At 61.7% G+C, this 14084-nt stretch overlaps 3 protein-coding genes across 3 annotated transcripts; 2 read left to right on the forward strand and 1 right to left on the reverse strand.

Annotated features, from left to right (window-relative positions):
- The first annotated feature begins 542 nt into the window (after positions 1 to 542).
- On the forward strand, positions 543 to 2156 carry EIF1 (eukaryotic translation initiation factor 1). The gene is made up of 4 exons (XM_036399116.2): positions 543 to 692; positions 1021 to 1184; positions 1275 to 1376; positions 1936 to 2156. The coding sequence occupies exons 1-4, from the start codon at positions 662 to 664 to the stop codon at positions 1978 to 1980; spliced, it is 342 nt and encodes a 113-aa protein (XP_036255009.1). The 5' UTR covers positions 543 to 661; the 3' UTR covers positions 1981 to 2156.
- A 3612-nt stretch (positions 2157 to 5768) lies between these two features.
- LOC118696508 (gastrin/cholecystokinin-like peptide) lies at positions 5769 to 6535 on the forward strand. Its single transcript, XM_036398662.1, is given in 4 exon segments — positions 5769 to 5839; positions 6051 to 6095; positions 6097 to 6293; positions 6411 to 6535. Coding segments are annotated over 4 exon segments (438 nt in total).
- A 598-nt stretch (positions 6536 to 7133) lies between these two features.
- HAP1 (huntingtin associated protein 1) lies at positions 7134 to 14040 on the reverse strand. Its single transcript, XM_036399113.2, has 15 exons — positions 13869 to 14040; positions 12085 to 12161; positions 11857 to 11973; positions 11652 to 11752; positions 11303 to 11411; positions 11090 to 11168; positions 10873 to 11003; positions 10721 to 10795; positions 10498 to 10635; positions 10333 to 10400; positions 10088 to 10255; positions 9632 to 9918; positions 9324 to 9542; positions 8799 to 8901; positions 7134 to 8130 (listed from the first exon to the last, which is right to left on the reverse strand). The coding sequence occupies exons 1-15, from the start codon at positions 13963 to 13965 to the stop codon at positions 7743 to 7745; spliced, it is 2157 nt and encodes a 718-aa protein (XP_036255006.1). The 5' UTR covers positions 13966 to 14040; the 3' UTR covers positions 7134 to 7742.
- Between the last annotated feature and the right edge of the window lie 44 nt (positions 14041 to 14084).

The following is a 14084-nucleotide window of genomic DNA, read 5'->3' on the forward strand; positions in this document are numbered from 1 at the left end:
AAGTTCGGGGGTGCCAGTGAGGTCTTGGGGGGCATAACAGGGGTGTTTGGCAGAGGGTTTGAGGATCCCAATAAAATTTGCGAGGGCTGGAGGGGATTTGGGGCACCCCGTGAGGGTTTCGGGGCGCACCGCATCCTTTGGAGGGGAGGCCCGAGGGGACCTGGAGGTGTTTGATCGCTCCTGGGGAGAGTTCTGTGGTTCATGGGGGTATTTTTTGGCTCTCGGGGAGGATTTTGGTGGTCCCGGATGGATTTTGGGGCTCCCGGGGGTCTCGGGGCCGGCGGAGCCGATCCTGAGGGGGATCGGGGGGTCCCGGGGGTCCCGGCCCGGCCCAGGATCGCACTGCGCACGCGCCGCCCCGCGCGCTGCCGGGCCCTCCTCCAGCGCATGCGCCCCGCTCCCCCCGCGCCAGCCAGGGCGCGGCCGCGTTCGCCCGATGCGTCCTGACGCCCCCGAGCGGCCACCAATCACAGGCCTCGTTGGCCGTGCGTGATGACGCCACGCAGGGGCGGTATATAAGCGGTCGGCGGCAGTCCCGCCCCCCTGACACTGCCTCGAGCCGCCGCCGCGAGAGCATCCTCCGCCCAGAGCCGCTCCCGCCGCCAGAGCCGCCCCCGCTGCCGCCGCCGCCGCCTCCGCCGAGGGAAGGGAAGCGTATCGTATGTCCGCTATCCAGAACCTCCAGCCCTTCGGTGAGGCCCTTTGTGCGGTAGGGCCGGGGGAGCGCGCGGGCCCCGCCCCGGCCCCGCCCCGTGGCGCAGTTGCTATTCCGGGCCCCGTTGCGTCAGCCGCGGGGGGGGGGGGGAGACGGGGGGCGGGACCCAAACCTGACGGGCGGGCGCGGCGTCCAATGGGGTGGGGGCGTGGGTGGGATCTATGCGTGACTGGCAGGCGTGCGGGGGCGGGGCCGAGGGATGACGGGCAGGCGCGGTGGCCAATGGGGCGGGATGTGTGCATGATGGGCGGGTGCGGCGGCCAATTGGGCCTTGTTGGGGCGGGGCCTGACGGCGTTCCCCGCAGACCCCTTTGCGGATGCAAGTAAGGGTGATGACCTGCTCCCGGCCGGCACTGAGGACTACATCCATATAAGGATCCAGCAGCGAAACGGCAGGAAGACCCTCACCACAGTCCAGGGCATCGCGGATGACTACGATAAAAAGAAACTGGTGAAGGCCTTCAAGAAGGTGGGGCCTAAGGGGCTCGGGGGTGGGGCAGCGGCCACGCCCAGCAGGGATGTTTGTGGTGTTAATGAGGTTTTTGTGTCTCTGCTGCAGAAATTTGCCTGCAATGGTACTGTAATTGAGCACCCCGAGTATGGAGAAGTGATTCAGTTGCAGGGTGACCAGCGCAAGAACATCTGCCAGTTCCTTGTGGAGGTAGGACAGCTTCTGTAGGATTGTGCCCCCTGTTGATGGAGTGACAAAACTATCCTTTGTCGCCTTAAAAAGGAAATAAGCCCAGAAGTTTCTTGCCTTAATTAGGTGAAAAGACACCTCATAGGACTTTATGGGCTTTACCTCAAACTTAAGGATAGCTAATTCGACAGGAGCCAAAAAGCCCCACCTGAGCAATTTACTAGAAAAAGAAGAGAACAAAGAAACTGACAAACTAATGGCTTTTGTGAGGTGTTTTACCAGGAGAGAGAACCTCTTGCACCTGGCTTGGTTTTTCTCTGTAAAGGGTTTTGTTATTTTGCCTTTTATTGAAACCTTTTTGTTTCCAACACTACCGCCGAAGCCATCCTGCTGATTTTATGCCTTCGAGGGTAGCTGAGCTATCTTGGGTGTGAAATAGATCTCCAAGAGCTTATGAGACCTTTCACTACCTAAAATCAGCACAGATTTGATAAATGCACACAGATCCCTGGGTGTGGGCAGTGTTTGGATGCACAGAGGCATCACCCCACACACTGTGAATTTGTTTTCTCTCTTGCAGATTGGACTGGCTAAAGACGACCAGCTGAAAGTCCACGGGTTTTAAGTGCCTGTGGGCCACTGGAGCTTTATGCAAGAAGATATCCTTACCATGAAATTCCCACCTGTCCCTTGTCATAAGTTTAAAACCAGCCGGTTTGTGTAATGTAACGATCTTGGGTCCACTGTTGAGTCTGGACTGTTGTAATTGGTGATGTAATAAACTGACACGAGCCCATGCTATCTCGTCTGGCTGTCCCTCATTTCCCAGAGCTAACCCAAGTGCTGGGAACCACCCAGCCTGAAGCCACAAGTTCCAGCTGTTCCCAGCTAAGCCCCCAGGACTCAGCCTGTCCTGATGGCTCCTCAGTCCAGCTGTGCTCCCATCCTGGCCTGCCTGGTGCCACCTGCTCCCTCTGGGCAGTGCTGGCTCCTGGAGGCAGAGGAGTGACACAAGAGTGACCTGGAGGCACCATGGCTGCAGCTCAGGTGCTGGTACCTGCGAGCCCTGAGGTGCCAGGTGCTGTCCCATGGGTTAAACTCGTGACAAGGACTAACATCTGGAGCATCCCTGGAGCTGCAGAGCCTGCTGCTGCTGCTGCCTCACACCCTGTGCAGTTACATGGCTTTGGTATCATTTCTAATGTTTTATTGTAATGTATTTAAAATTATTTAAATAAAATTGGTTTTCAAAAGCCCGTGTGTGGTGGTTCCATCCCTCCCAGGGGCTGAAGCACCTTCTCCTCTTGCCAGCAGTGGTGCCCTGGTGGGATTCCCTGCCCTGGGGGGCCTGGGGGTTGCCCCCCACTGCAGGAGGAGGGAGTTCCCTTGGTGCTATGTGTGCTGCTCCTGCTGGGAGCTGAGGGAAAGCCGAGGGGTGGGTGGGTGCTGAGTCATTCCCTCCTTGTGTTCCTGGCAGTCCCGTGGGCAGGGTCACTTCTGCTTCCCAGAAACTGCTCTGAGGAGGAGGAGGAGGCGCTGCCACCCGGGTCAGGCTCTGCCAAAGGTCAGGGGCTGAGTGCTCTCTTTGTTTTGTGAGCTCGAGCTCAACAGGCAAGAATGAACTCTCAGAGGCACTGGCTGAGGGCAGTGATGGTTCTGGGGGCTGGCAGGTGCCTCTGCCACTGGAGCAGTGTGAAATGCACTGAAATGCTGATTTTCAAACCTGGGTTTCTCTGCCATTGCCCCCAGCCCATCTGTCCTGCAGCAGGGAGGGCTGGGGTGTCCTGGGGTGCTGCTCCCACCCTGGTCACTGCTGATGCTCCTGCAGCCCCCCAGAGCAGGCCCTGGCTCTTCATCCACTGCCCCAATGCCCCCATGTCCCATGTGTGCTCAGAGCACCGAGGTCACTGCTGCTTTCCTGGGAGACTTTGCTCTTGGAAACGGAATTGCTGCAATTATGTAAAGCAGCTGTGAGTGCACTGAGGGTGACCTCCAGCCCTGCCCATGCCTTGGAGTGACCTCCAACCCTGCTCATCCTTGCAGTGACCTGCTCTGCCCATCCCTTGGTGCCCTCCAGCCCTGCCTGTACCTCACAGTGACCTCCAACCCTGCTCATCCTTGCAGTGACCTGCTCTGCCCATCCCTTGGTGCCCTCCAGCCCTGCCCATGCCTTGGAGTGACCTCCAGCCCTGCTCATTCCTTGCAGTGACCTGCTCTGCCCATGCCTTGGTGCCCTCCAGCCCTGCCCATGCCTCGGGGAGCAGGTGCTGGCAGATTGGTGACCAGCCCTGCACATCAAGAGCAGTGCTGACAGCACCAAGGCCAGCATCCACACCAGGGTGTGCTTTTGTGCCCACAACCTGAACCAGCCCAATCTCTGCTCTGCTGCTGCTGTGCCAAGAATTCCCGTGCCCTTCGTGTGTCTGGGCATGTCCAGCCTGGATTTCTCCCCGCTGGACTTGCCAGGCTGCCAACAGATTTGGCCACTGCCAGGACAGCTAGCCCCAGGGGCAAGGGGAGCTTGGTCCATCCTCAGCTCAGCCTTGGCGAAGGGTCCAGCCCTGATGCCCACAGGCCTGGTAACAAACCTGCGTCAGGGTGATGCCAAGCCCGTGAGTCACCGTGTCCCCATCACCCTGACGGCTCATTGGGTCCAGATTGAGCCATTAAAAGGCAGAAATTGGAAAACAATTTGTTTGTTCCTTGTGCAAGGTGCTCGGTGGAGCGAGCGATCAATGGCTGAGGGGTGCTGGGTGCTGCTGCCTCCTGCCATCCAAAGCCCATTTGTTTTTGGGGTGTTTGAGGAGCTGACACAGCTCCTTGGGGACAGGGGATAGTGATGTGCCCCAGCCCAGGATGTCTCTCACAGGGTTTATTGAAGGAGGGAGACAAATGGGCTCTGCAAATACCTGGATGGGAGCTCAATAGAGGCAGCAGGAACCGTCAATATCCAGTGGGGGTGGGTGGGGACAGACAGGATCTTCAGGGGGCTCTGACAGTAAGTGGGGCCCACAGCACCCCAAAGCTTCTCAGGGTGCAGGGAGAGGTCCAGAGCTGCAGAATGGGCTGCTCTGGGGCCTGTGTCCTGCTGAGGGGCCTCACAGACACAGCCCCCCAACCCCAGAGGCACAGAGCCCTTGGCAGCCCTGGCACAACACGTTATAAACATGTGCACACACCTGGGTGTCAGGGTACATCCATGTGTGTGTGTGTACAGACACAGACACACATGTGTGAGAATACACATATGTACACACACATACTTCTGTATATACATATATACACGTGCATGTGTGTTTATACAGGTATTTGCATATATATTGCTATTTATAGACAGATATGTATGCATGTATGTATGTATATACATGTATGTATAAATGTGTACAGATTTAGATATATGTGTACAAATATTAATATATATTCATATATGTATATATTTATATATATACATATATTTATATATTTATATATAAATATATGTATATATTTATATATAAATATATAAATACACATATATACATATATATACATATATATACATATATATATATACACATATACATATATATACATATACATAAATACATACATATATATATACATACATATATATATATACACACACACACACACACACACACACACACACACACACACATATATATATATATATATATATATATATATATATACACACACACATAATCCCAGAATCATTTAGGTTAGGGACTCCAAAAATCATGGAGTCCAACATGTGTGTGTGGATATATTTATATATTGTGAATACTTGTGTATACACATGTATGTAGAAATGCACATATAAACATATGCATATATGCGTGTATTTATGTAAGCAATCATATATATACATATATCTGTGTTTCCATACATACATATACATGCATATATATATATACATATAAATACATATATATATATATAAATATAATATAAAAATAAATAAAATATATCTATATATATATTTAATACATATTATGTATGTATATATATATCTCCTGTCTGCCTGTGTGGGTCTGCCTGTCTGGCTGTATGTCTGTGTGTCTGTCTGTGTGTCTGTGAGCATACACAGATGCCCGAGGGCCCCTCCGGGGTGGGTGGATGTGAGTGGAGCCGCCCTGGGGTGTGGCAGCCCCGGCAGTGCCTTTAAAAGCAGGGCTGAGCTGGGGTGATCCTGGCGAGAGACACCCACTGAGACCCACCAGGACACCCCCAGGACACCCCCAGGACACCCTGCTGAGCCTCAGAACCCACAGGTGAGTCTCACAGGGCTCTGGCACTGGCTGCAGGTGACTTGGGGAGAGAGAGAGATGGGGAAAGCCTGAGGAGCAGATGGGAGGGACAAAGCAACTCAGAGTCCCACTGAGAGGAACAGAGGGGATCTGGGGCCCGGCCATGCCCGGGGGAGGAGAAGCTCCCCAGCTGTTTGGGTTCAAGGAGGAGCTGGATGATGCTCTTAGCCATGGGTTTTAGTTTCCAGCATCCTTGCAAGGAGCCACGAGTGGGACTTGATCCTTATGGATCCCTCTGCCTTCACTCTGATTCCAGGGGAATTGGGAACCAGCCAGGAGAGAGGGATGGAAAAGGCCTGGGGAGAAGCTGAAGGGATGGAGGGGACTTGGGGACACAAAGGGAGGGACAGAGGGGACTGTGAACTGTCCATGGGCTGGGGCTGAGCCTGGCTCAGCTCAGGGGCTGCAGCTGCCCCATTTCCCCCCCTGTTCAGTGTCCCCACAGCCATGAAGGTGTCCCTGTGCCTCATCCTCGCCCTCGCAGTGGCCCCCAGCCTGTGCCGGCCCCCAGCTGCCTTGGGGGACCCCCAGGAGCCCCCCCTCAGCCTGGCCCGCCGGGACTGGCCCCAGCACCTGTCCCAGGAGCAGCAGCACCTCCTGTCCCAGTTCCTGCCCCACGTCCTCACAGGTACTGGGAGCTATGGGGGGGTGGGCACAGCCTGGCCCCCGTGGGGACGGGAAATTCCAGCAATTTCCAGCAATTTCCAGCAATTTCCAGCTCTAACTGCTGCCTTTGCCCTGGCAGAGCTGAACAAGCACAAGGCCTTTGTGCATGAGGACGAGGGGCTGGAGGCTCTGCACGACCACTTCTACCCTGATTGGATGGACTTTGGCCGCCGCAGCGCTGAGGATGAGGATGGGGCTGTGTAGCTGCTGGGCTGGGCTGGGCACTGCCGCACTCAGGGCCTGCCCTTCCCCTCAATAAAACTCTGGCACCACGGCCTCTGCACTCCTGGATGTGCTGGGGAGAGCCTGGGAAGGTGGGCAGGGGGGATTTACCCCCAGCCCCAGAGGGGATTTACCCCAACCCCAGAGGGCAGAAGGGATTTGCCCCCAGCCCCAGGGGGGATTTACCCCCAACCCCAGAGGGCAGAGGGGATTTACCCCCAGCCCCAGAGGGCAGAGGGGATTTACCCCCAGCCCCAGGGGGGATTTACCTCCAGCCCCAGGAGGGATTTGCCCCCAGCCCCAGAGGACAGAAGGGATTTGCCCCCAGCCCCAGAGGGGATTTACCCCAACCCCAGAGGGCAGAGGGGATTTGCCCCCAGTTCCAGGGGGCAGAGGGGATTTACCCCCAGCCCCAAAGGGGATTTGCCCCCACTTCCAGAGGGCAGAAGGGATTTACCCCCAGCCCCAGAGGGGATTTACCCCCAACCCCAGAGGGCAGAAGGGATTTGCCCCCAGCCCCAGAGGGGTGCAAGGGGCAGAGACTGAACTGGGCACAGCAGCACACACAGCACACAGCAGCTGCTCTGTGAATTCACATTTATTTGCCAGGGGTTTGGGCACAGCTTGGAGGGAGGGACACAGCTGGGGGGAGCAACAGAAGCACCCCCAGAACCATCCCAAGCTGTGGGTGCTGCTACTATTGCTACTCAGGGAGCAGGAAAGAGCTAAACCACCATTCCCTTTAAAGGCCAGTCCAGCCCAGGTGCTGGCCAGGGGCCCAGCCCAGGGTGCAGGGGTGTCCCCCTGGCCCCAGTGGGCTGCCCCAGGACACACCTGAGCCCAGACTGAGTGTTCTCCATCCCTGCAGCATCTGGACAGCCCCAAACGGGCCGAGCTGCCCCTCGCTCCGCAGACAGGCTCAGCAGAAGCAGGAACAGTTTTTATTGCCAGAAATTGGCTCCTGTGAAGGGTCCACACTCCCCCAGCAGGGACAGGGTCAGCCAGCACCCCCTGTACCCCCCATACATGGGGAGCAGTGCCAGGTTCTGTCCTTGATGGTGCCAGGAGCGCTGATGGACCTGGGGCAGCAGCAGGAGCTGAGGCTGAAGCTTGTCCTGTCTCCATTTCCCCATGCATGGGTGAGGAAGAGGATGTGTCTCACCCTGAGCCTGGGGGCTCTGCAGCAGTGTCACTTCTGGGTGCCCCAGGCCCCTCTGGGCCCTGGCTGGGCACAGGAGCTCTCCCCTCTGGCCACCACCTTGTCCAGCCCCAGGCGCTGCAGCTTCTCCACCAGGTTCCAGCTGAAGGCGCTGCTCCTGCCTGGGGGTCCCTGCTGGCCCCTGGCCACGGGGGGCTCACAATGCTGGGGGTCCTGGCAGTGCAGTGAGGGGGCCCACCACGATCCAGTCCCTGGTGCCAGGTGGGAATCTCGGCCCAGCAGGAGCCTGAGGAGTCTCCTGGGGGTGCCGGGGGGTCCAGGGCCCAGCGCCAGCGTGGGGGGAGTCAGTTCTGGTGGGGGGCTGCAGAGGCTCAGCCCCTCAAAGGGCCCACAAGAAGGCACGACGGCATGATACAGACTGGAGGGGAAGAGAGAGCAGAAGGGGGGATCAGCTGGGGCCCTGTGCTGGAGGATGCTGCTGAGGGGGCCAGGCAGGACCCCCTGTCCTTCCCCTAAAGAGCCCTGGGCTGTAGGAGACCCCAAAGCTCCCAGAGGGGTGCTGGGGGCTGCTCCTCGGCAGCCAGGACACACTGGGACACAGGCACTGCTCCAGCAGCAATTTCCAGACACCAGGGTTTTGTCTAACAGCGAACTCCAGCTTCAAACCAACCCCCAACGAGCCGTAGGGGGGCTCATTAGGGCTAATCACCGGTGCTCATTAATGAGGGGACAGCCCAGTAGCCGGCTGCGAAAAGTTCTTGGCTGCTGCCCAAGTGTGGAGGGAGGAAAAAAGCTGTGTCTGTTCCCCAGAGTGCCAGGAGCATTCACTGCTCCCCTGGGCAAGCCCAGCCGAGGAAGGCTGTCCGTCCGTCCATCCATCCACCCATCCATCCACCCATCCATCCACAGCCCAGCAGCCACATTTGGGGAGATTTCTGGTGCTGGCACCTCTCAGAGCATCAGGGGCTGCCACTTCCTCGAGCTGCAGGGAGCCAGGCACAGGGGAGGAGGAAGAGGAGGAGGAGGAAGAGGAGGAGGAGGGCGCTCGGCGGGGCCGGGGCAGGCAGCGGGGGCCCCGCGCCTTACCTGGGAGTCACCGTGGTGATCGCAGAGGTGGGGTGGAGGATGTGGCAGGTGGTGATGGTGAAGGTAGACGGGGTCTGGGGGAGGTTGTTAACAGAGAGGAACACTGGAAGGGACAGGAGACAAGGGGTCAGGAGGAGGGCACGGCGGAGGGCGGGCGGGGCAGCCAAAGCTGGGCTGGAAGCTCCTTGCACGGGGCACAGATTCAGCAGCAACTGCGTCTGGTGCCTGCTCAGAGGGGGCAGCCAGCACAGGGGGGACCACGAGAGGCCAGAGCGGCCCCTTGCAGGCAGCCGGGGGGCAGCAGGGGCTCGCCAGGGCCATGGCCACGGCTCGTCCCGCCGGGGCAGCTGCCCGAGAATCGCCCTTGCACAGCTGCAGGCGGAGCATCCCCCTGGGGACCGGGGGGTGGCAGGGAAAGGCTGCTGCAAGAGGAGAAAGCACGGGGGGAGGCGAGAGCCAGCCGAGACAGGAGGGCAGGGACACCCCGGGGGCTGCGGCCCCTCCGTCCCCTCGCCCCCCGCTCACCCCTGGGGCGCTCCTTGGCTTTGGCGGGTGTTGAGGTAGGGAGCAGCTGGAAGGAGCTGGCGTCCACATCATCCTCCTCCAGGTCATTGAGGCTGTAGACCTCCTCCAGGTCGATGTCCAGCTGCCTGAAGTCTTTGGTGAGCACCCCGGGCCGGGGCACCAGGATCCCACCCAGGTTGGGCTGTGCCAGCTGCTGCCAGTGGTGGAGCGTCACAGAGCCTGGGAGGGGGGACACAGCCGGAGGGAACTCAGGAGGGGCTGTTGGAGCCTCAGAGCACCTGCAGCTCCTCACCCCCTCTGCCCCTCACCTTCCAGCGGCTTCACAATCTGCAGTTTGTCGGGGAAGTAGGTGAGGGAGCCCAGGGAGAAGCCGGAGCCAGCGGTGAGCTCCGAGCCCCCGGAGTAGCTTGTCCCGGTGGAGACGACGCTGCCCTCGGGGGTGAGGAAGCCGCTGGAGCTCTCCCCATCTCTCAGCCTCCAGAGCTTGCGTTCCCGCTCTGCCTCGAAGAAGGAGCGCTCCGAGAGCCGCTGCACCGCCGCCTCCAGGTCCCGCCGGCCCGGGGCTGCCCGGGGCTCCCCGCTGGCCCCATCGGCCCTGCCGGGGGCACAGCGTTAGGGCTGCACTCCTGCCCTGCACCTCAGGCTGTGCTGGGAACCCCCAGATCCTGCCCTCCCTGCCCCAGGCTGCTTCCAGCATCCCAGCCCCTGTGCAGGAGGAGCCGCTGCCTCACCCGGCCCCGTCCCCCCCCCAGCCCAGCACTCACTGAGCATCCTCCGAGCCGGAGAAGTTGGTTTGGGGGGTGCTGGCCCCTCCAGAGTGGGCAGTGGACAGCTGCTTGGAGCCCGGGACATGGTGGGGAGACTCAGAGCAGGACTTGGCTTTGGCTGCCTGGTTCACGGCCTTCACCGTCTCAAAGACGCGCTGGCAGCTCCTGCGGGCAGGAAGGAGCTCGGGGTGAGCCGGAGCCGGTCCCATGGCACAGCGCGAGTGGCCAATGACAGCACTCACTTGTAGTCTGAGGAGGAGCTGTCCGTCCTCTTCCTCATCATCCCCTTGATCTCAGCCGCCAGCGAGTCCTGGGGATGGGATAGACAGTGTCGGTACCGGGGGGGGGCAGTGCCGGTACCGGGGGCACAGCAGGGACCCCTCCCGTGCCGCCCGCTCCCCGCTCACCACGGGCAGCAGGCTGGCAGCGCTGTAGCGGCTGACGGTGCTGTTGGGCAGGCTGCGGCTCCGCAGGCTCTTCACCTCCTCCCGCGCCTCCTGCAGCATCCCGCCGCACTCCGCGTACTTCTCCTGCAGATCCCGCAGCTGCGGGGACACCGGCACAGCTGGAGCACGGCCCCGGGGCAGGATCCCCGGCCAGGGGGGCACCCAGGGCTCCCCCCGGGCTCACCTCCATCCGCAGCTGCTGCTGCACCTCCTTGGCCGCCGTCAGGTGCTGCTGGAGCTCCTCCACCTCGGAGCCGTACTGCGGGCAGGAGCGGCGGGGTCAGGGCGCTGTGCCCGCACCCCCCCGTCCCCCCGGCACGGGCAGGGGACCCTCACCGTGCGACATTTCTGCTGCAGGTCCGCCACCTGCGCCAGCAGCTGGCTGATCTCCTCCTGCTGCCGCGCCGCGTCCTCCGCCCTGTGCGCCAGCTCCTCCGACAGGTGAACGACCTGCTGGCTGGCTTCGGCTGCGGGAGGGCCGGGCTCTGTCACCGCCGGGCGCCACCCCCGGCCCCAGCCCAGCCACCTGGGCAGAGCCCCGAGCCCTACTTACAAAACTGCTCCACGCAGTCAATCATCAGCTGCTGCTCCTGCTGCTCGTACTGACAGGTCTCAGTGGCGATGCTGGTGGCCTGGGGGAGAGGGTTGGAGGGGCTGAGAGGGACAGGCGGGACCTCCCGTCTCCCTGAGGGGGCAGCTGGGTGTCCCCAGAGAGAGCAGGGCAGAGGCGGGCACTGAGGGGCATCCTGCAGCCGGCTGTGCTCACCTCCATGCGCAGCTTCTGGTTCTCCTCCTCCAGGCTCCTGAGTTTCTGCTGCAGGGTGTCGTACTGGAAGTACTGCTGCAAGGACAGCGAGGACTCGTGCCTGCGCAGCCTGGGGACAGCAGGGATGGCCTGAGCAGTGCAGGCAGCGTGGGGCTACCCACTCTGACCCCTGCCCGCTCCCCCAGCCCCCGGGCATCCGCAGCCACCGAGCTCTGTGGGGTTGGGCCCACGGCCACCAGGGGAGGGAAGGGATGTGGCCGCTGCTACCCCAGGGACGGTGATGGCCCCTGCCCAGCCCACAGGAGCAGCTGTGCCCCAGGGGAGTGGCAGGACAGGGAGTCGCACTCACGGTGTGGAGGTGGTGGTGGTGGGCTCGCTCTCCTCCGTGGTGGTGGTGTAGAAGTGGAGGAGGTCATCCCGCATGGACACCTCGTGGCGCAGCTGCGCAATCTGGAGAGGCAGAAGCGCTTCAGGACACGGCCTAAAGGGACCACAGCAGCCCCCGGGGGGCACACAGGGGGCCAAAGCCCAGACCTGTGCCCAGGAGCTGTTACCTCCTCTTTGGCCAATTCCAGCTGCTCCTCCAGGAGCTCATTGCGCTCAGTCAGGCTCCGGTTCTGCTTCAGCAGGGACTGCCCGATGCGTGCTGCCAACTCCAGGTCCCGCTCTTTCTGCAGGGGGCAGCTCTGCCTCAGCTGGGACTCATCCCTTCCCCACTCCTCACCCAGCCCTGTGTCCCCAGGGTGCCACCAGCCCTCACACGGGTGGGATCTCCAACGTACCTCATCCAGCAGGTTGGTGACAGCATCGATATCGTGGTAGGTCTTCGTGATCCTGGCCACCCGCTCAGCACACAGGACTGGGGGGAGAGGGCCACAGGGTGAACCCCCACACTGTGGGAGCACTGACCCAGGGGCTCAGCCCTGTCCCCCCCCAGGCTGGTCTCCAAAAAGGACCTTTTGTCTGCTCACACAGTGCCAGGCAAGGATCCCCACAGCTGGACAGCATCAGGGGAAACGGGGGGCTCACACCTCGCCCCCAACCCTGCTCACAGCCTTGGGGTGGCAAGAAAAATGCTGGGTCCCCTTGCTGACCCCACAGCACAGGCACAGTGCCAGCCCCACTGCAGGACTCACGGACAGGAAGGGGGAACAAGGAAGGGCAGCAGCAGAGACGGGATCGGAGGTGACATCTCCAGCAGAAAGCAGGCTGGAGCTCCAGTATAAATAGCTGTGGGTGGCACCGTGCCGAGCCGGGCTCACAGGCGGCGTCCCCTCCAATCTGTCCCCAGCCCCCTCCCCCAGATCCCCCCTGCCCTAGTTTAGTTTCCCTCTGGGGGAGGGGACGCTGCAGCCCGCACCCACCCGGTGCCCCCGCAGCTGCAGGACCGGGCAGCTGCCACCGGGCCAGGCCGGGCCCCCGCCACGGCTCTGCTCCCCCGCTGCTCCCCGGGTCTGGCGGGGAGAGGAGGTGCCGGCCCCGAGACTCGGTGCCCCCGCTGCGGATCCTGCCAGGAGCGCCGGGCACGCACCCAGGCGGCGGCGCTGGAGCCGGGAGCGGAGCCCCGAGCCCTGCCCGCACCCCAGAGCCTCCCACAGCCCGGGAGCCGCCTGTACCCCACCCCCTGCACTCCCCATGCCCTTTCTGACGCTCTGCTGCCCCGAGGGTGCGTGCCTCAGTTTCCCTTGGGCCCCCAGTCAGAGGCACCCCCCAGTCGTGCAGACCAAGTGGGTTAACGGGGAAGCTCAGCCACACAAATCCCATTAGGCGTCCCCAGCTGGGGTTGTGTAATGGTGAGCGTGTTGTCATGGCAATGCCCCCACTCGCCACCCCGGTCCCGTCCGGCCCTCACTGCCCCGGGCGCTGCCCACGCCCCAGAGGGCACGGACCCCAAACAAGGCCATGGGGACAAGGGCCGGCCCCATCCCCAGCCTCACTCCCCTCTCTACACCCCGACAGGAGCCGCTCTCCGCGGGGGTCCCCAACTGCACCTCATCAGGCCCCTGAGCCATTAATTGGAAGTAATTAGAGCATGAGCATCGTTACGGTTGGAGCGAGCGGCTGGCCCTGGCAGACGGGGGCTGCAGCGCTGGCGAAGATGTAAACATCCATCCAGGGCCCGATCCGGGGGTGCGGGGGGAGCACCCCGTTCCCACGGCAGGAGGGGCTCCCTTTCCCACGGGCACACCTGGCAGGGCCCCTGCCCTGCCCCCGCCACTCCCGCCGTGGGGACAGCTTTCCTTGGGGTCGGGGTGACCCTGGGGGTCCCCAAGGGACCGGGCGGCGGCAACCCCGGGCCAGAGTGCGGCGAGGGAGACGGGGACTGAGGGAAGACACGGGTGGGGAGCGCACGGCACATCCCGAGGGACATCCTGAGGGAAGACCCCGGCCCCGACCGCTCCGGACCAGCCCTGGCCCCAGGGAGACCCCGGCCCCCGCCGCTCCAGACCAGCCCCGGGGGGAGCCCAGCCCTGCTGCAGCGGCATCTCCATCCCCATCCTCATCCTCATCCTCACCCCCATCCTCATCGCCATCCCCGGGGCAGGACCACCCGCGCCGCCCTCACCTTCCTCCAGCTCCCGGGCGATGGGGTCCGCGCCGCCGCCGCGCTCCGCGTTCCCGTTCAACTCATCGTAGGCGGCGGGGCTGCTCCAGATCTCCATGGCGCCGAGCCCACCGCTGTGCCCAGCCCGCCGTGCCCACCCAGCCGTGCCCAGCCCAGCCCAGCCCCGCCGCGCCGAGCGGAGCCGCTGCGGCCGCTCCCGCCCCTATTTATAGGATC

Source organism: Molothrus ater, chromosome 27 (assembly GCF_012460135.2).
Source record: "Molothrus ater isolate BHLD 08-10-18 breed brown headed cowbird chromosome 27, BPBGC_Mater_1.1, whole genome shotgun sequence".
In the NCBI taxonomy this organism is placed as follows: domain Eukaryota; kingdom Metazoa; phylum Chordata; class Aves; order Passeriformes; family Icteridae; genus Molothrus; species Molothrus ater.